General features: G+C 37.6%; 1 protein-coding gene across 1 annotated transcript in view; it reads left to right on the top strand.

Moving 5' to 3' along the window:
* The window catches only part of SLC12A3 (solute carrier family 12 member 3), a 311,203-nt gene that overhangs the window by 12,299 nt on the left and 277,119 nt on the right, over window positions 1-21,785 (top strand). The window contains exons 5-6 of the mRNA XM_053700267.1: window positions 3,483-3,622; window positions 3,709-3,819. Coding sequence (XP_053556242.1) covers window positions 3,483-3,622; window positions 3,709-3,819 — 251 coding nt within the window. The remainder of the gene's footprint in view (window positions 1-3,482; window positions 3,623-3,708; window positions 3,820-21,785) is intronic.

Here is a 21,785-nt window from a genome sequence, read left to right as displayed (position 1 = left end):
ATATTACTACCATGTAGGATTAAACTTTAGCTGTCTTTTTCTATGCAAATCTTAAAGGGGCATAATAATAATAAAAAAGTATTGCTAAATTTGTTTAGAGCTGTTTGTTTTTTTTATTTTTATTTTTTACAAATAAAGTATCCTGAAAAGCACATGTGGATCAGTGGCTGTAGAGGGTCCTTTGATTGGCTGATGCGCATATATGCTTTATGGGACGCACAGGAGTGTGCAATTGTACAAGTTGTTTCTTTAGGCCTGATTAAAAAATATTCTCCTGCTTTGTAGAGAAATTATAGTACAGACTTTGTAGGGGCTGAACTCACTAAATGCTATAAGAAAAAGGATGGAACCTGGAAGTTCCAGAGAGTTGAAAGGTTGCTCCCATAAAGCTCTGCGCTCAGATGAGAATGATCTAAAAAGATCTTCCAGCACTGCAAGATCTTTGACAACATTCAACAAATGTTGCTGTACTTCTTCAAGGTGCATTCCCGGCATTTCTGTATGGGGAGATACAAGCTCAAGGTAATATATCACTGCATAACATGAGAGTTTTGTTACATTTACATTTTGTGCTTTGCATGATATATTACTTTACAAATCAGATTGGGTCATTTCAGTATTATTACATTTAAAGAGATAGGAAAGTCAAAATTAAACTTACATGATTCCGATAGAGCATGTAATTTTAAGACACTTTAAAAATACACTTCTATTTTCAAATGTGATTCGTTCCCTTGGTATCCCTTGTTGAAAAAAGAATACACACATATCCTACACTACTGCTAATTGGTGCCTGCACACATTTGTCTTTTGTGATTGGCTAACTAGATGTGTTCATCTAGTTGTCAGTAGTGCAATGTTGTTCCTTCAGCTAAGTATAACAAGAGAATGAAGCAAATTTGATAATGGAAGTAAATTGGAAAGTTGTTTCAAATGGTGTGTTCTATCCAAATCAGGAAAGAAAATATTGGGGTTTCCTGTCCCTTTAAGCTTTGCACTTTCTCTTTTGTATTTTACTGCATTTAGATTTAGATGCAGCAGTAAATTTACAAATTCTGATTCTGTTTTAAACGATTATGATAGGATCATATTGCTGTGTTTGTTTTACAAATGACATTGCTCTTTGTATTTGCTTTATTGTAAAATAAAACAGATCTTCAGAAAGTAAGAGGGATACAGGAGTTCCCTGGGATAAACAGCAAAGTTCCCAGATTATGTCTGACGCTATCTCACAATTGTAAGCATTTTACACAAGCTTTATGCAGGTGAAATTTTCTCAAAATTTGCAATACACTTATTTAACTGACAGAAAAGTAATATATACTAAACTAGATGTAAAAGCAAGTTAAATTGTAGTGAAAACATTTCAGTTTAATTTGTATTTCATGCAAAGGGTGTCCGAGGTGTTCTCCTGTTAACTTCAGTTTCCCCTGTGAAATTTTGTATCCCAGAGAGCCTCATTACTTTTTATAGAAAGCATCTCTCTCTGGGGCTTCCAGATTCCCTCCTTTTTCCTTTAGAATTCACTGAGTTCAGCTATTGTGAAGTCTGCACTATAATTTCTCTCCAAACTAAAAAATTTGATTGTCAGGCCCATAGAAAGTAATGAAACTCTCTGGGAAACTGAAGTTGTCAGTGTTACAATTTTATTTCAAATAGAAGAAATACAAAGTGCAATATAATTTGTATGAGTCTAATTTGTTAGCGTTACACAGAAACTGTCAAAGCATAATCAGAATTTGTAAGATCACAATCCTAAATACACTGCTGTATACTGAATTGATATGCATTATAATACAAAATAAAAAGTGCAAAGTTTAAATGCAATAAAACGCAATCTGAAGTCTAAAATGATATAAAATACAAAGCACAAAGTATAAATGTAGAAGAACTCTTAAGTCATGCAATGCTGTATTGCACTAGGCTTGTCTCTCCTTCACATCCATAAATACAGGGAATGCCCCTTGAAGCAGTATAGCAATATCTGCCTTTTTAGAATCTCATAAGGGATTTCGCAGTGCTGGAGGATCATTTTATCAGCCAAGTCTAAACATTTTTAAAACAAATTAACATCATGTTTGGTGGATTTGTTTTTCAATAGCCACCCAGCAATCCAAGTTTGACAACAAGACTAGCCATAGTCATATTGTTAGTATAAAATGCATTGTTTTTTAGTTGTTATCTGTTAAGCCAATTAAGGACAGATATGTAGCAGTTCAAGGTGCTTTAGGGTGCTTTTCCAGGTCTGAGAATTAGAAAAGCCCACATTTTCGGAGCTAAATTATATGAAAGGGGGGTAAAATAAATATTGAATGTATATTGCAAAATTGTATTACTATGTATAAAAACATTTTATAATACAATCTCAAGTTGTCTTCTGTCTCGTTAAAGTGATTTAAAACAGTCTGTTTCATTGTGTTAATAAAAAAGCACTAAGTAGTGGGTTATACCTAAAATAAATCATTGCAATATGTTTTATTTATCATTTTAAAAGGATTTTACCTTTTAATTCATTTTTTTAACATAATTTGTGCATGGTGCATTACTTACTGCCAAAGCTCCTCAAAGGGGCTGGGTCTCTACAGGAAAGCATATATAGCTTGATGTCATAAATATTCTATAGTAACCTGAGCTGACTTACTGTTCAGTGACTGCTGGAAAACAGGAAGTCAGTTTCTTGCCCATGCTCAGAAGTGGCAGAATGCAATGTTCTCACCATGTCTGCTCCCTTATTTATATGCTTTCTTTGATTTAACTTTTTTTTTTTTTACAAAAGGAGCACTGTTTCATATCCCTTTAAAGTAGTTTATTTGTATGACCCTTTAAGCAACTCACATATCTTGCTTTTGTGGAAAGAAATGCATTACTGCCAGACTGAAGAGATGACAACCATTGTCCCTTTCTGTTAAAGGTAGAAGATACAGGTAGCGGAGGTGGTGATGGGGGGGGGGGGAGGTGATGCACATCCTCACCATCATCTGAGAAACTCCCACTTTCCAGAACGCTATTATTTCAGAGGATCTATTGGGTTTACTGAGAAATATATGGTGTTTATCTCCTATTATCATTGCATAATTGAGACTTACTGTATCTTTTACTTGGTAGATAAGTCAATTTCAGGAAGCTTGCAAAGCTACTATGACCTTGGAGTATGCAAGGTGTAATGTTAAACAGTTAATATCTTATCCTAGGAAAAAATAATTTCTCTTGGATTAGAGCTTTTATCTCTGAAGTGTGCTCTAGTTAAGGCACTCTACCCTTGACTGTGATTAGACAGCAGGTAGATACAAAGATGTTTTTATGGGATATTGCCCTGGCACCATGGAGGCTAGCACACCATTGAGTAAACGTTATGTAGTTATTGCCACACCTAGAGTATATGAATCCTATAGCTGTTACTTTTCAGTCCAGCCTTCAATATGGTACAAAAAAAATGTTTTCTAGGCCTTTGCACTAATACTGTATGTTTTTGTATTAATTAGGTGGGACTTATTTTCTTATATCCAGAAGTCTGGGCCCTGAGCTGGGAGGATCAATCGGTCTGATATTCGCATTTGCCAATGCTGTGGCTGTTGCTATGCACACAGTTGGATTTGCAGAGACAGTTCGAGATCTCCTTAAGGTGAGACTCTTTGTACAGAATATATTTTCATTTGTGTACTACAAAGGCAAAGGTGAGATTTAATATTAAAATAATGTCTTGTGCAGGATTATGACTCAACAATTGTGGACCCCTCCAATGACATTCGAATTATTGGTATTATTACCGTGATAATACTCTTGGGGATTTCACTGGCTGGCATGGAATGGGAGGCAAAGGTAACAGTTGTTCAATAGAGAGTAGTTCTTTATTAACCTAATTGTAGGAATAAAGATAGGTAACGTTTTTTCCTGTTATAATGAAATTTTACTTTCACTGGCAGAAATATAATTTCTTTCATGTAATTAACAAGAGTCCATGAGCTAGTGACGTATGGGATATACATTCCTACCAGGAGGGGCAAAGTTTCCCAAACCTTAAAATGCCTATAAATACACCCCTCACCACACCCACAAATCAGTTTTACAAACTTTGCCTCCAAGGGAGGTGGTGAAGTAAGTTTGTGCTAGATTCTACGTTGATATGCGCTCCGCAGCAAGTTGGAGCCCGGTTTTCCTCTCAGCGTGCAGTGAATGTCAGAGGGATGTGAGGAGAGTATTGCCTATTGAATGCAGTGATCTCCTTCTACGGGGTCTATTTCATAAGGTTCTCTGTTATCGGTCGTAGAGATTCATCTCTTACCTCCCTTTTCAGATCGACGATATACTCTTATATTTACCATTTCCTCTACTGATTCTCGTTTCAGTACTGGTTTGGCTTTCTACAAACATGTAGATGAGTGTCCTGGGGTAAGTAAGTCTTATTTTCTGTGACACTCTAAGCTATGGTTGGGCACTTTATTTATAAAGTTCTAAATATATGTATTCAAACATTTATTTGCCTTGACTCAGAATGTTCAACTTTCCTTATTTCCAGACAGTCAGTTTCATATTTGGGATTATGCTTTAATTATCATATTTTTCTTACCTCAAAAATTTGACTTTTTTCCCTGTGGGCTGTTAGGCTCGCGGGGGCTGAAAATGCTTCATTTTATTGCGTCATTCTTGGCGCGGACTTTTTTGGCGCAAAAATTCATTTCCGTTTCCGGCGTCATACGTGTTGCCGGAAGTTGCGTCATTTTTTTGACGTTATTTTGCGCCAAAGATGTCGGCGTTCCGGATGTGGCGTCATTTTTGGCGCCAAAAGCATTTAGGCGCCAAATAATGTGGGCGTCTTATTTGGCGCCAAAAAATATGGGCGTCGCTTTTGTCTCCACATTATTTCAGTCTCATTTTTCATTTGCTTCTGGTTGCTAGAAGCTTGATGTTTGGCATTTTTTTCCCATTCCTGAAACTGTCTTATAAGGAATTTGATCTATTTTGCTTTATATGTTGTTTTTTCTCTTACATATTGCAAGATGTCTCACGTTGCATCTGAGCCAGAAGATACTACAGGAAAACCTCTGCCTGCTGGATCTACCAAAGCTAAGTGTATCTGCTGTAAACTTTTGGTAGCTATTCCACCAGCTGTTGTTTGTATTAAATGTCATGACAAACTTGTTAATGCAGATAATATTTCCTTTAGTGATGTACCATTGCCTGTTGCAGTTCCCTCAACATCTAAGGTGCAGAATGTTCCTGATAACATAAGAGATTTTGTTTCTGAATCCATAAAGAAGGCTTTGTCTGTTATTTCTCCTTCTAGTAAACGTAAAAAGTCTTTTAAATCTTCTCTTTCTACAGATGAATTTTTAAATGAACACCATCATTCTGATTCTTTGGACTCTTCTGGTTCAGAGGATTCTGTCTCAGAGATTGATGCTGATAAATCTTCATATTTATTTAAGATGGAATTTATTCGCTCTTTACTTAAAGAAGTACTAATTGCTTTAGAAATAGAGGATTCTAGTCCTCTTGATACTAATTCTATATGTTTGGATAAGGTTTTTAAAGCTCCTGCGGTTATTCCAGAAGTCTTTCCTGTTCCTAATGCTATTTCTGCAGTAATTGCTAAGGAATGGGATAGATTGGGTAATTCATTTACTCCTTCTAAACGTTTTAAGCAATTATATCCTGTTCCGCCTGACAGATTAGAATTTTGGGACAAAATCCCTAAAGTTGATGGGGCTATTTCTACCCTTGCTAAACGTACTACCATTCCTACATCAGATGGTACCTCGTTTAAGGATCCTTTAGATAGAAAAATTGAATCCTTTCTAAGAAAAGCTTATCTATGTTCAGGTAATCTTCTTAGACCTGCTATATCATTGGCTGATGTTGCTGCAGCTTCAACTTTTTGGTTGGAAACTCTAGCGCAACAAGTAACAAATCGTGATTCTCATGATATTATTATTCTTCTCCAGCATGCTAATAATTTCATCTGTGATGCCATTTTTGATATTATTAGAGTTGATGTTAGATTTATGTCTCTGGCTATCTTAGCCAGAAGAGCTTTATGGCTTAAGACTTGGAATGCTGATATGGCTTCTAAATCAACTCTACTTTCCATTTCTTTCCAGGGAAACAAATTATTTGGTTCTCAGTTGGATTCTATTATTTCAACTGTTACTGGTGGGAAAGGAACTTTTTTACCACAGGATAAAAAGTCTAAAGGTAAAAACAGGGCTAACAATCGTTTTCGTTCCTTTCGTTTCAACAAAGAACAAAAGCCTGATCCTTCGTCCTCAGGAGCAGTTTCAGTTTGGAAACCATCCCCAGTCTGGAATAAATCCAAGCCTGCTAGAAAGGCAAAGCCTGCTTCTAAGTTCACATGAAGGTACGGCCCTCATTCCAGTTCAGCTGGTAGGGGGCAGGTTACGTTTTTTCAAAGAAATTTGGATCAGTTCTGTTCACAATCTTTGGATTCAGAACATTGTTTCAGAAGGGTACAGAATTGGTTTCAAGATGAGACCTCCTGCAAAGAGATTTTTTCTTTCCCATGTCCCAGTAAATCCAGTGAAAGCTCAAGCATTTCTGAATTGTGTTTCAGATCTAGAGTTGGCTGGAGTAATTATGCCAGTTCCAGTTCCGGAACAGGGGATGGGGTTTTATTCAAATCTCTTCATTGTACCAAAGAAGGAGAATTCCTTCAGACCAGTTCTGGATCTAAAATTATTGAATCGTTATGTAAGGATACCAACGTTCAAGATGGTAACTGTAAGGACTATATTGCCTTTTGTTCAGCAAGGGAATTATATGTCCACAATAGATTTACAGGATGCATATCTGCATATTCCGATTCATCCAGATCATTATCAGTTCCTGAGATTCTCTTTTCTAGACAAGCATTACCAATTTGTGGCTCTACCGTTTGGCCTTGCTACAGCTCCAAGAATTTTCACAAAGATTCTCGGTGCCCTTCTGTCTGTAATCAGAGAACAGGGTATTGTGGTATTTCCTTATTTGGACGATATCTTGGTACTTGCTCCGTCTTTACATTTAGCAGAGTCTCATACGAATCGACTTGTGTTGTTTCTTCAAGATCATGGTTGGAGGATCAATTTACCAAAAAGTTCTTTGATTCCTCAAACAAGGGTAACCTTTCTGGGTTTCCAGATAGATTCAGTGTCCATGACTTTGTCTTTAACAGACAAGAGACGTCTAAAATTGATTACAGCCTGTCGAAACCTTCAGTCTCAATCATTCCCTTCGGTAGCCTTATGCATGGAAATTCTAGGTCTTATGACTGCTGCATCGGACGCGATCCCCTTTGCTCGTTTTCACATGCGACCTCTTCAGCTCTGTATGCTGAACCAATGGTGCAGGGATTACACGAAGATATATCAATTAATATCTTTAAAACCGATTGTTCGGCACTCTCTGACGTGGTGGACAGATCACCATCGTTTAATTCAGGGGGCTTCTTTTGTTCTTCCGACCTGGACTGTAATTTCAACAGATGCAAGTCTCACAGGTTGGGGAGCTGTGTGGGGATCTCTGACGGCACAAGGAGTTTGGGAATCTCAGGAGGTGAGATTACCGATCAATATCTTGGAACTCCGTGCAGTTTTCAGAGCTCTTCAGTTTTGGCCTCTTCTGAAGAGAGAATCGTTCATTTGTTTTCAGACAGACAATGTCACAACTGTGGCATACATCAATCATCAAGGAGGGACTCACAGTCCTCTGGCTATGAAAGAAGTATCTCGAATTTTGGTTTGGGCGGAATCCAGCTCCTGTCTAATCTCTGCGGTTCATATCCCAGGTGTAGACAATTGGGAAGCGGATTATCTCAGTCGCCAAACGTTGCATACGGGCGAATGGTCTCTTCACCCAGAGGTATTTCTTCAGATTGTTCAATTGTGGGGGCTTCCAGAGATAGATCTGATGGCCTCTCATCTAAACAAGAAACTTCCCAGGTATCTGTCCAGATCCCGGGATCCTCAGGCGGAGGCAGTGGATGCATTATCACTTCCTTGGAAGTATCATCCTGCCTATATCTTTCCGCCTCTAGTTCTTCTTCCAAGAGTAATCTCCAAGATTCTGAGGGAATGCTCGTTTGTTCTGCTAATAGCTCCGGCATGGCCTCACAGGTTTTGGTATGCGGATCTTGTCCGGATGGCATCTTGCCAGCCATGGACTCTTCCGTTAAGACCAGACCTTCTGTCACAAGGTCCTTTTTTCCATCCGGATCTGAAATCCTTAAATTTAAAGGTATGGAGATTGAACGCTTGATTCTTGGTCATAGAGGTTTCTCTGACTCCGTGATTAATACTATGTTACAGGCTCGTAAATCTGTATCTCGAGAGATATATTATAGAGTCTGGAAGACTTATATTTCTTGGTGTCTTTCTCATCATTTTTCTTGGCATTCTTTTAGAATACCGAGAATTTTACAGTTTCTTCAGGATGGTTTAGATAAGGGTTTGTCCGCAAGTTCTTTGAAAGGACAAATCTCCGCTCTTTCTGTTCTTTTTCACAGAAAGATTGCTATTCTTCCTGATATTCATTGTTTTGTACAAGCTTTGGTTCGTATAAAACCTGTCATTCAGTCAATTTCTCCTCCTTGGAGTTTGAATTTGGTTCTGGGAGCTCTTCAAGCTCCTCCGTTTGAACCTATGCATTCATTGGACATTAAATTACTTTCTTGGAAAGTTTTGTTCCTTTTGGCCATCTCTTCTGCTAGAAGAGTTTCTGAATTATCTGCTCTTTCGTGTGAGTCTCCTTTTCTGATTTTTCATCAGGATAAGGCGGTGTTGCGAACTTCTTTTGAATTTTTACCTAAAGTTGTGAATTCCAACAACATTAGTAGAGAAATTGTGGTTCCTTCATTATGTCCTAATCCTAAGAATTCTAAGGAGAAATCATTGCATTCTTTGGATGTTGTTAGAGCTTTGAAATATTATGTTGAAGCTACGAAATCTTTCCGTAAGACTTCTAGTCTATTTGTTATCTTTTCCGGTTCTAGGAAAGGCCAGAAAGCTTCTGCCATTTCTTTGGCATCTTGGTTGAAATCTTTAATTCATCTTGCCTATGTTGAGTCGGGTAAAATTCCGCCTCAAAGAATTACAGCTCATTCTACTAGGTCAGTATCTACTTCCTGGGCGTTTAGGAATGAAGCTTCGGTTGACCAGATCTGCAAAGCAGCAACTTGGTCCTCTTTGCATACTTTTACTAAATTCTACCATTTTGATGTATTTTCTTCTTCTGAAGCAGTTTTTGGTAGAAAAGTTCTTCAGGCAGCGGTTTCAGTTTGAATCTTCTGCTTATGTTTTTTGTTAAACTTTATTTTGGGTGTGGATTATTTTCAGCAGGAATTGGCTGTCTTTATTTTATCCCTCCCTCTCTAGTGACTCTTGTGTGGAAAGATCCACATCTTGGGTAGTCATTATCCCATACGTCACTAGCTCATGGACTCTTGTTAATTACATGAAAGAAAACATAATTTATGTAAGAACTTACCTGATAAATTCATTTCTTTCATATTAACAAGAGTCCATGAGGCCCACCCTTTTTTGTGGTGGTTATGATTTTTTTGTATAAAGCACAATTATTCCAATTCCTTATTTTATATGCTTCGCACTTTTTTTCTTATCACCCCACTTCTTGGCTATTCGTTAAACTGATTTGTGGGTGTGGTGAGGGGTGTATTTATAGGCATTTTAAGGTTTGGGAAACTTTGCCCCTCCTGGTAGGAATGTATATCCCATACGTCACTAGCTCATGGACTCTTGTTAATATGAAAGAAATGAATTTATCAGGTAAGTTCTTACATAAATTATGTTTTTTACCTTGCTTTAGTGCTATATTATATTATATACACTAGACTTGTGCATGGCTGAAAAATTTGTTTCGATTCGGATGTTTTCGAATTTTGGTTCGGATCGATTCGAATTCGGAAAAATTCGAATGAATTAGTTTCGGATTCATTCGGATTCAAATAAATTCGGCTGGATTCGGTTCGGTTCGATTCAGAAATTCGGAATTTAGGTATTTTTCGGTATGTGTTAGGTGGGATGTGCTGTGTATTAGACTAGTATTATGTACTGTATATTAGGTGTAACCCATAGCAGAGTGATATAACCTAATATACTGTACAATACTAGTGTAATCCATGGCCATCCGAATGTAACGAATAAATCCGAACTAATTCAGATTTATTCAGTAGATTCGGTACTACCGTAATTCGGAAATTCAAATCGATCCGAATCTCCGAATGTAAGAAATTCGTCCGAATTTCGATTCGTTCAGAATCGAAACGCACATGTCTAATATACACATACATACAAACACACACACATATATATATATATACATATAAACAAGAAAACTCAGACCCTTATTTCTCCAGCACCCAACCATGTCTGGAAAAATATATACTTTTAAGCAAGGAAAGATTTAGGAGTAAATAATACACATACTATTAGAAAATGCGTTTAAAAGGATTTATATATTGATTTCAGCATGACAATAATTCGTAAGCATGATCCCCAAATATTCATAAAGTTCAAAGTCCACAACCCGGGTTGTTAAATGGAAGTAGGTAGGTTGGTCCATTCATTTGACCAGTATTGATTTGTTTCAAAATGCCTGATTAATGGCACATTTGTAATCCCAGAGATAGAAAGCAACGTTAATGCAGGGACAGCACCAATTGTTATGTAGCACTGACACTGTGGGTTTTAAACTTGTATCTTCGTACTCCCAATGCAAATTGTAACTGTATCACAAATAGCAGAAAAAAGTGGCAACTTTTCCATACCACATTAAACTCGCTGTGACAGTTCTGTGTTGCGTGTAGAGGTATAATAAAACAAGTACCTGCTTCCTCGGTGTTCCGTCAGTGACGTATTATGGTGTCATATCTACCTGCTCGTTGCTTCCAATTTTTGTTTCAAACCGGTTTGGGAGATATCACTTTTGCTTTTTTCCTCCGTGCTTTCTTGGCTCTTTCTGTGCTTCTGCACGCCTTTGCTTACACCGGAGTATGATTTTGTTTGAAGGTCAGTATATATATATATATATTACTCTGTTCTTAGGGCTTCATCTGAACAAGCAAAGGGGAACCCTTCTGTAAATTTTTTTAAATACAGCTGTTACCAAATGTATCTCAATCAGATCTGTAGTAACAACCTTTTAGTAGCAATTTATTTTCCAAGAACAAAAAAAGGACCCAGAGGCAGTCTATTATTATTATTATTATTATTATTATTATTATCATCAACAGTAATAGCAGCTGGTATTGTTGCTAAAACAACATCTCCTCGGTTACTAAATAATAAAATCCACAGGAATGGATTGCAAAATATAGCACAAGATCAAAAAAGAAAAGTCTGATTTAATCAATTGAAACATAACTGTACAGTAAAACTAATGATAGGAAGCTTTATGCTGTGCACAATGTAAATAAAGATCATAGCTTGAATTTACATTATTATTTTTAATAATTCTAAAATATTTTTTTACACAAAGATATATTAAAGTGACATTAAAGTTTTATTTATGCATCAGCAGTGGTTCATAGCTGTACAAAAGACCTGCACAATGCATGTTTTAAATAAACTTAAAATGTCCATTTATTTTTTTAGAAACAGGCAGAAATTTAGAAACATATAAAAAACAGAAATGGTATATATGTCCTGGAAAGAGATATGCAGAGTAATTGCCTACCATAAAAACTATATTCCCAAACAGTTCAAATGTCAAACTTGCAAACTAGGTGGCGCAACAAAGTTGCAACTACTGCTTATCTCTAGTAATAAAAAAGTACTCCCAAATGCTGATAGATAAAATAAAATTATATTTATTTTACTTAATGTCTACACCCGTGTCTAAAATAGATAAAAGGATTCAACTGTTATAAAATGATACAAGTCTAGCGAAAAAAATATTAATACAATTATGCAGTATATCAGACATGAGTCTAGGAGGAAATAGTATTTATACAGTGTATCAATAGTAGCAATAAAAAGCCTAATATGTGCAGTATATCGTATATATGTCTAGGAGGAAAAAGTATTTGTACAGGAGTATTCTGGAGTTTTCTCCTTTCCGAATAGTGGATGATGGTCGGTATTGGCAGATAATTATTGTCGATCTTGTGTATACTTAGTCTGTGAATGGATTCAAAGTATAGTCACCTAGTCTCCTTATTTCGATCGATTTGGATCTTCCGTGGTAAGATCTTTTACTCACGTGATAGGCCCAGTTTTTTTGCTTGTGAATCTTCTGCCGGCAAGTTGTATTTCCAAGCAGTTACAGAAACTGCAGAGATGTTCTCTATTTCTTTCCAAGCAAATATAAAAACTTCAACAATGTTCTCTATTTCTTCTATCTGTGTGCTGCTAAAAACAAATGCAGACTTGTAATCCTTAGTGCAGCTGGTGGAGTATCCTAGGGGGCTATCGAAATACACCTCCTTCTCTCATTAGGGACCTCTGTTGCAACCAGTCGTTTCTCCTTCTGCTTACAATCCAGTACTCAGGTTTCTACGCGTTTCAGATTTAAAACCTTTATCAAGATACCTGAGAATATTGTTAGGGTTTCTTTTATAGGGTACATTTTTTCCTCCTTCTTTTATTGTTAACTATTTCCTAGCATATCTATGCAAACAACATTTTCTCTCCATTAGTCAATAATATTAAATAACTTAAGTAAAAGAAACATCTTTAATTTATATCAAATAATTGAATAAATCATTAAAATATATCAAATAGCATTTGGGAGTATTAATGGGTATTTTTGACTAATAGCTTTAAAAATTAAAAAAAAAATTATTAGGCAAGTTGTATTTTTGAGGATTCATTTTATTATTGAACAACAACCATGTTCTCAATGAACCCAAAAAACTCATTAATATCAAAGCTGAATAGTTTTGGAAGTAGTTTTTAGTTTGTTTTTAGTTATAGCTATTTTAGGGGGGATATCTGTGTGTACAGGTGACTATTACTGTGCATAATTATTAGGCAACTTAACAAAAAACAAATATATACCCATTTCAATTATTTATTTTTACCAGTGAAACCAATATAACATCTCAACATTCACAAATATACATTTCTGACATTCAAAAACAAAACAAAAACAAATCAGTGACCAATATAGCCACCTTTCTTTGCAAGGACACTCAAAAGCCTGCCATCCATGGATTCTGTCAGTGTTTTGATCTGTTCACCATCAACATTGCGTGCAGCAGCAACCACAGCCTCCCAGACACTGTTCAGAGAGGTGTACTGTTTTCCCTCCTTGTAAATCTCACATTTGATGATGGACCACAGGTTCTCAATGGGGTTCAGATCAGGTGAACAAGGAGGCCATGTCATTAGATTTTCTTCTTTTATACCCTTTCTTGCCAGCCACGCTGTGGAGTACTTGGACGCGTGTGATGGAGCATTGTCCTGCATGAAAATCATGTTTTTCTTGAAGGATGCAGACTTCTTCCTGTACCACTGCTTGAAGAAGGTGTCTTCCAGAAACTGGCAGTAGGACTGGGAGTTGAGCTTGACTCCATCCTCAACCCGAAAAGGCCCCACAAGCTCATCTTTGGTGATACCAGCCCAAACCAGTACTCCACCTCCACCTTGCTGGCGTCTGAGTCGGACTGGAGCTCTCTGCCCTTTACCAATCCAGCCACGGGCCCATCCATCTGGCCCATCAAGACTCACTCTCATTTCATCAGTCAATAAAACCTTAGAAAAATCAGTCTTGAGATATTTCTTGGCCCAGTCTTGACGTTTCAGCTTGTGTGTCTTGTTCAGTGGTGGTCGTCTTTCAGCCTTTCTTACCTTGGCCATGTCTCTGAGTATTGCACACCTTGTGCTTTTGGGCACTCCAGTGATGTTGCAGCTCTGAAATATGGCCAAACTGGTGGCAAGTGGCATCTTGGCAGCTGCACGCTTGACTTTTCTCAGTTCATGGGCAGTTATTTTGCGCCTTGGTTTTTCCACACGCTTCTTGCGACCCTGTTGACTATTTTGAATGAAACGCTTGATTGTATCTCTGCAAGATATCTCACTATTTTTGACTTTTCTGAGCCTGTCAAGTCCTTCTTTTGACCCATTTTGCCAAAGGAAAGGAAGTTGCCTAATAATTATGCACACCTGATATAGGGTGTTGATGTCATTAGACCACACCCCTTCTCATTACAGAGATGCACATAACCTAATATGCTTAATTGGTAGTAGGCTTTCGAGCCTATACAGCTTAGAGTAAGACAACATGCATAAAGAGGATGATGTGGTCAAAATACTCATTTGCCTAATAATTCTGCACTCCCTGTATATAAAAATATGTATATTTCTATATATAATATATACATTTATGTATGAATTGGGATAGTAAATTGAATAAAAGATGTGTAATATATATATTTGTGATATATAAACACATTAGAGACAATTGATTATCCTAAGGGAGAAAGGATATATAAGATATCAATATGTTTGATGCAGGGTGTTTGTAATAAGCTTCTCAAATAATTACCAGGTCAGAATTTAAAATTTAAAAGAGTGTTCAAGAGATATGATACTAAGTGAGACAAAAAGTGTGTAGTATAATCTTACTTCATATCTGAATGGGGATCTCATAAATAGTTATGGATTTAATTCTTGATCATGTTGGGGTATTTATGTTTAACATAGGCCTAGATTTGGAATTTGGCGGTAGCCGTGAAAACCAGCGTTAGAGGCTCCTAACGCTGGTTTTAGGCTACCTCCGGTATTTGGAGTCAGTCAAAAAAGGGTCTAACGCTCACTTTTCAGCCGCAACTTTTCCATACCGCAGATCCCCTTACGTAAATTGCGTATCCTATCTTTTCAATGGGATTTTTCTAACTCCGGTATTTAGAGTCGTGTCTGAAGTGAGCGTTAGAACGACAAAACTCCAGCCGCAGAAAAAAGTCAGTAGTTAAGAGCTTTCTGGGCTAACGCCGGTTCATAAAGCTCTTAACTACTGTGCTCTAAAGTACACTAACACCCATAAACTACCTATGTACCCCTGAACCGAGGCCCCCCCACATCGCCGACACTCGATTAAATTTTTTTAACCCCTAATCTGCCGACCGCCACCTACGTTATCCTTATGTACCCCTAATCTGCTGCCCCTAACACCGCCGACCCCTATATTATATTTATTAACCCCTAACCTGCCCCCCACAATGTCGCAGCCAGCTACCTACAATAATTAACCCCTAATCTGCCGACCGCAAAGCACCGCTACTTAAGTTATCCTTATGTACCCCTAATCTGCTGCCCCTAACACCGCCGACCCCTATATTATATTTATTAACCCCTAATCTGCCCCCCTCAACGTCGCCTCCACCTGCCTACACTTATTAACCCCTAATCTGCCGAGCGGACCGCACCGCTACTATAATAAAGTTATTAACCCCTAATCCACCTCACTAACCCTATAATAAATAGTATTAACCCCTAATCTGCCCTCCCTAACATCGCCGACACCTAACTTCAATTATTAACCCCTAATCTGCCGACCGGAGCTCACCGATATTCTAATAAATTTATTAACCCCTAAAGCTAAGTCTAACCCTAACACTAACACCCCCCTAACTTAAATATAATTTAAATCTAACGAAATTAATTAACTCTTTTAAATAAATTATTCCTATTTAAAGCTAAATACTTACCTGTAAAATAAATCCTAATATAGCTACAATATAAATTATAATTATATTATAGCTATTTTAGGATTAATATTTATTTTACAGGTAACTTTGTATTTATTTTAACCAGGTACAATAGCTATTAAATAGTTAAGAACTATTTAATAGCTAAAATAGTTAAAATAATTACAAAATTACCTGTAAAATAAATCCTAACCTAAGTTACAATTAAACCTAACACTATACTATCATTAAATTAAATAAAATACCTACAATTACCTACAATTAAACCTAACACTACACTATCAATACATTAATTAAATACAATACCTACAAATAACTACAATGAAATAAACTAACTAAAGTACAAAAAATAAAAAAGAACTAAGTTACAAAAAATAAAAAAATATTTACAAACATAAGAAAAATATTACAACAATTTTAAACTAATTACACCTACTCTAAGCCCCCTAATAAAATAACAAAGCCCCCCAAAATAAAAAATGCCCTACCCTATTCTAAATTACTAAAGTTCAAAGCTCTTTTACCTTACCAGCCCTGAACAGGGCCCTTTGCGGGGCATGCCCCAAGAAGTTCAGCTCTTTTGCCTGTAAAAAAAAACATACAATACCCCCCCCCAACATTACAACCCACCACCCACATACCCCTAATCTAACCCAAACCCCCCTTAAATAAACCTAACACTAAGCCCCTGAAGATCATCCTACCTTGTCTTCACCTCACCGGGTATCACCGATCGGTCCTGGCTCCAAAATCTTCATCCAACCCAAGCGGGGGCTGGCGATCCATCATCCGGTGGCTGAAGAGGTCCAGAAGAGGCTCCAAAGTCTTCATCCTATCCGGGAAGAAGAGTAGATCCGGACCGGCAACCATCATCTTCCAAGCGGCATCTTCTATCTTCATCCGATGAGGACCGGCTCCATCCTGAAGACCTCCACCGCGGACCCATCTTCATCCGGCGACGTCCAACTGAAGAATGACGGTTCCTTTAAGGGACGTCATCCAAGATGGCGTCCCTCGAATTCCGATTGGCTGATAGGATTCTATCAGCCAATCGGAATTAAGGACGGAATATTCTGATTAGCTGATGGAATCAGCCAATCAGAATCAAGTTCAATCCGATTGGCTGATCCAATCAGCCAATCAGATTAAGCTCGCATTCTATTGGCTGTTCCGATCAGCCAATAGAATGCGAGCTCAATCTGATTGGCTGATTGGATCAGCCAATCGGATTGATCTTGATTCTGATTGGCTGATTCCATCAGCCAATCAGAATATTCCTACCTTAATTCCGATTGGCTGATAGAATCCTATCAGCCAATCGGAATTCGAGGGACGCCATCTTGGATGACGTCCCTTAAAGGAACCGTCATTCTTCAGTTGGACGTCGCCGGATGAAGATGGGTCCGCGGTGGAGGTCTTCAGGATGGAGCCGGTCCTCATCGGATGAAGATAGAAGATGCCGCTTGGAAGATGATGGTTGCCGGTCCGGATCTACTCTTCTTCCCGGATAGGATGAAGACTTTGGAGCCTCTTCTGGACCTCTTCAGCCACCGGATGATGGATCGCCAGCCCCCGCTTGGGTTTGATGAAGATTTTGGAGCCAGGACCGATCGGTGATACCCGTTGAGGTGAAGACAAGGTAGGATGATCTTCAGGGGCTTAGTGTTAGGTTTATTTAAGGGGGGTTTGGGTTAGATTAGGGGTATGTGGGTGGTGGGTTGTAATGTTGGGGGGGGGGTATTGTATGTTTTTTTTTACAGGCAAAAGAGCTGAACTTCTTGGGGCATGCCCCGCAAAGGGCCCTGTTCAGGGCTGGTAAGGTAAAAGAGCTTTGAACTTTAGTAATTTAGAATAGGGTAGGGCATTTTTTATTTTGGGGGGCTTTGTTATTTTATTAGGGGGCTTAGAGTAGGTGTAATTAGTTTAAAATTGTTGTAATATTTTTCTTATGTTTGTAAATATTTTTTTTTTTTTTGTAACTTAGTTATTTTTTATTTTTTGTACTTTAATTAGTTTATTTCATTGTAGTTATTTGTAGGTATTGTATTTAATTAATGTATTGATAGTGTAGTGTTAGGTGTAATTGTAGGTATTTTATTTAATTAATTTAATGATAGTATAGTGTTAGGTTTAATTGTAACTTAGGTTAGGATTTATTTTACAGGTAATTTTGTAATTATTTTAACTATTTTAGCTATTAAATAGTTCTTAACTATTTAATAGCTATTGTACCTGGTTAAAATAAATACAAAGTTACCTGTAAAATAAATATTAATCCTAAAATAGCTATAATATAATTATAATTTATATTGTAGCTATATTAGGATTTATTTTACAGGTAAGTATTTAGCTTTAAATAGGAATAATTTATTTAATAAGAGTTAATTAATTTCGTTAGATTTAAATTATATTTAAGTTAGGGGGGTGTTAGTGTTAGGGTTAGACTTAGCTTTAGGGGTTAATACATTTATTAGAATAGCGGTGAGCTCCAGTCGGCAGATTAGGGGTTAATAATTGAAGTTAGGTGTCGGCGATGTTAGGGAGGGCAGATTAGGGGTTAATAATATTTATTATAGGGTTAGTGAGGCGGATTAGGGGTTAATAACTTTATTATGATAGCGGTGCGGTCCGGTCGGCAGATTAGGGGTTAATAAGTGTAGGCAGGTGGAGGCGACGTTGTGGGGGGCAGATTAGGGGTTAATAAATATAATATAGGGGTCGGCGGTGTTAGGGGCAGCAGATTACGGGTACATAAGGATAATGTAAGTAGCGGCGGTTTACGGAGCGGCAGATTAGGGGTTAAAAATAATGTGCAGGGGTCAGCGATAGCGGGGGTGGCAGATTAGGGGTTAATAAGTGTAAGGCTAGGGGTGTTTAGACTCGGGGTACATGTTAGGGTGTTAGGTGCAGACGTAAGAAGTGTTTCCCCATAGCAAACAATGGGGCTGCGTTAGGAGCTGAACGCGGCTTTTTTGCAGGTGTTAGGTTTTTTTCAGCTCAAACAGCCCCATTGTTTCCTATGGGGGAATCGTGCACGAGCACGTTTTTGAGGCTGGCCGCGTCCGTAAGCAACTCTGGTATCGAGAGTTGAAGCTGCATTAAATATGCTCTACGCTCCTTTTTTGGAGCCTAACGCAGCCTTTATGTGGACTCTCAATACCAGAGTTATTTTTATGGTGCGGCCAGAAAAAAGCCAGCGTTAGCTACGCGGGTCCTTACCGACAAAACTCTAAATCTAGCCGATAGTTATTTTTCATATTATATCATTTAAATCCATCTCACTATTTAGACCTTTAGGGTGGAGAGTGCCGAATTTATATATCAGTTCAGCATCTTGGTACAGTAGTCTTTTTTCCATATTACCCCCTCTACCATCATTCTGTAGTTTTCTGATGCCCCAGTATGTCAATTCTTTTGGATTGCCTCTGTGTTTTTCTTTAAAATGTCTGTATAATCTGATGTCATCCTTCTCTAACTCAATGCTTCTTATGTGTTCCCTAATTCTGTCTCTTAGTTTTCTACCGGTTTGTCCTAAATATTGATGTTTACATGAACATTGTAGAAGGTAAATCACGTTACTATTCAAACACCTAATTATGTCCTTTATTTTCATTTCTACCCCTGTTGATTCTGACCTGACTATTTTGGTTTTATTGCTATGTGCGCAAGATTTGTAATTGTGGCAAGTGAAGAAACCTTCTATTTTCTCCACCTTAAGGCCTTTGTTTTGTCCACTTTTCTTATTTTTGTATTCACTGGGTGCTAATATGTTGCTTTCCTAAAAATTATTTCAGGTTTATTATTTATTTTTTTCCCTATTAGTGGGTCACTTTTTACCAAATGCCAGTGTTTAGAAATTATCTTCTTTTGCTAAGTTGAGTAAGTAGTAATGAATGGAATTTTTAAGGAATCATTTTTATTCTGCTCTATCTTTATTTTTTATTTTAAATATAATAAGTCTTTTCTCTAAAATTCTCTAACTTGGTTTTTAGTATCTCTAATAAAGTTAGGATTATACCCTTTATCCAGGAATCTTTTCTCCAACATTGGTATGTCCGGTCCACGGCGTCATCCTTACTTGTGGGATATTCTCTTCCCCAACAGGAAATGGCAAAGAGTCCCAGCAAAGCTGGTCACATGATCCCTCCTAGGCTCCGCCCACCCCAGTCATTCTCTTTGCCGTTGCACAGGCAACATCACCACGGAGATGGTTAAGAGTTTTTTGGTGTTTAAATGTAGTTTTTATTCTTCTATCAAGTGTTTGTTATTTTAAAATAGTGCTGGTATGTACTATTTACTCTGAAACAGAAAAGGATGAAGATTTCTGTTTGTAAGAGGAAGATGATTTTAGCAGACAGTAACTAAAATCGATTGCTGTTTCCACATAGGACTGTTGAGATGAAGTAACTTCAGTTGGGGGAAACAGTTAGCAGACTTTTCTGCTTAAGGTATGACTAGCCATATTTCTAACAAGACTGTGTAATGCTGGAAGGCTGTCATTTCCCCTCATGGGGACCGGTAAGCCATTTTCTTAGTCAAAAACAAACAGAATAAAGGGCTTATTATGGGCTAAAAAACTGGTAGACATTTTTTTGGGCTAAATCGATTGCTTTATTTGTGCATATTATTCAAATTTAGGCTAACTATTGACATTTATAATCTTGGGGAACGTTTATAAAACGGCAGGCACTGTATTGGACACCTTTTTCAGTCAGGGGGCCTTTCTAGTCATAGACTGAGCCTCATTTTCGCGCCATTAATGCGCAGTTGTTTTTTGAGAGCAGGGCATGCACATGCATGTGTGAGGATCTAAGAATCTCTGAAAAAGCTTTTAGAAGGCGTCATTTGGTATCGTATTCCCCTCAGGGCTTGGTTGGGTCTTAGCAAAGACTGTATCTGGGACTGTATAGGGGTTAAATTGAAAAACGGCTCCGGTTCCGTTATTTTAAGGGTTAAAGCTCTGAAATTTGGTGTGCAATACTTTTAAGGCTTTAAGACACTGTGGTGAAAATTTGGTAATTTTTGAACAATTCCTTCATACTTTTTCACATATTCAGTAATAAAGTGTTTTCTGTTTGAAATTTAAAGTGACAGTAACGGTTTTATTTTAAAACGTTTTTTGTGCATTGTTGACAAGTTTAAGCCTGTTTAACATGTCTGTACCTTCAGATAAGCTATGTTCTATATGTATGAAAGCCAATGTGTCTCCCCATTTAAATTTATGTGATAATTGTGCCATAGCGTCCAAACAAAGTAAGGACAGTACTGCCACAAATAATGATATTGCCCAAGATGATTCCTCAAATGAGGGGAGTAAACATGATACTACATCATCTCCTACTGTGTCTACACCAGTTTTGCCCATGCAGGAGGCCCCTAGTACATCTAGTGCGCCAATACTTATTACCATGCAACAATTAACAGCTGTAATGGATAACTCCATAGCAAATCTTTTATCCAAAATGCCTACTTATCAGAGAAAGCGCGATTGCTCTGTTTTAAACACTGAAGAGCAAGAGGACGCTGATGATAATTGTTCTGTCATACCCTCACACCAATCTGAAGGGGCCATGAGGGAGGTTTTGTCTGAGGGAGAAATTTCAGATTCAGGAAAAATTTCTCATCAAACTGAACCTGATGTTGTGACATTTAAATTTAAATTAGAACATCTCCGCGCACTGCTTAAGGAGGTATTATCTACTCTGGATGATTGTGACAATTTGATCATTCCAGAGAAATTATGCAAGATGGACAGGTTCCTAGAGGTTCCGGTGCCCCCCGACGCTTTTCCTATACCCAAGCGGGTGGCGGACATAGTAAATAAAGAGTGGGAAAAGCCCGGCATACCTTTTGTTCCTCCACCTATATTTAAGAAATTATTTCCTATGGTCGACCCCAGAAAGGACTTATGGCAGACAGTCCCCAAGGTCGAGGGGGCAGTTTCTACTCTAAACAAACGCACTACTATTCCTATCGAAGATAGTTGTGCTTTCAAAGATCCTATGGATAAAAAATTGGAAGGTTTGCTTAAAAAGATTTTTGTACAGCAAGGCTACCTTCTACAACCAATTTCATGCATTGTTCCTGTCACTACGGCAGCGTGGTTCTGGTTCGAGGAACTAGAAAA

This window comes from Bombina bombina, chromosome 1 (genome assembly GCF_027579735.1).
Source record: "Bombina bombina isolate aBomBom1 chromosome 1, aBomBom1.pri, whole genome shotgun sequence".
Classification (NCBI taxonomy): domain Eukaryota; kingdom Metazoa; phylum Chordata; class Amphibia; order Anura; family Bombinatoridae; genus Bombina; species Bombina bombina.
Note: the sequence above shows the minus strand (reverse complement) of the source record. Positions and strands in the feature narration are given on the sequence as shown.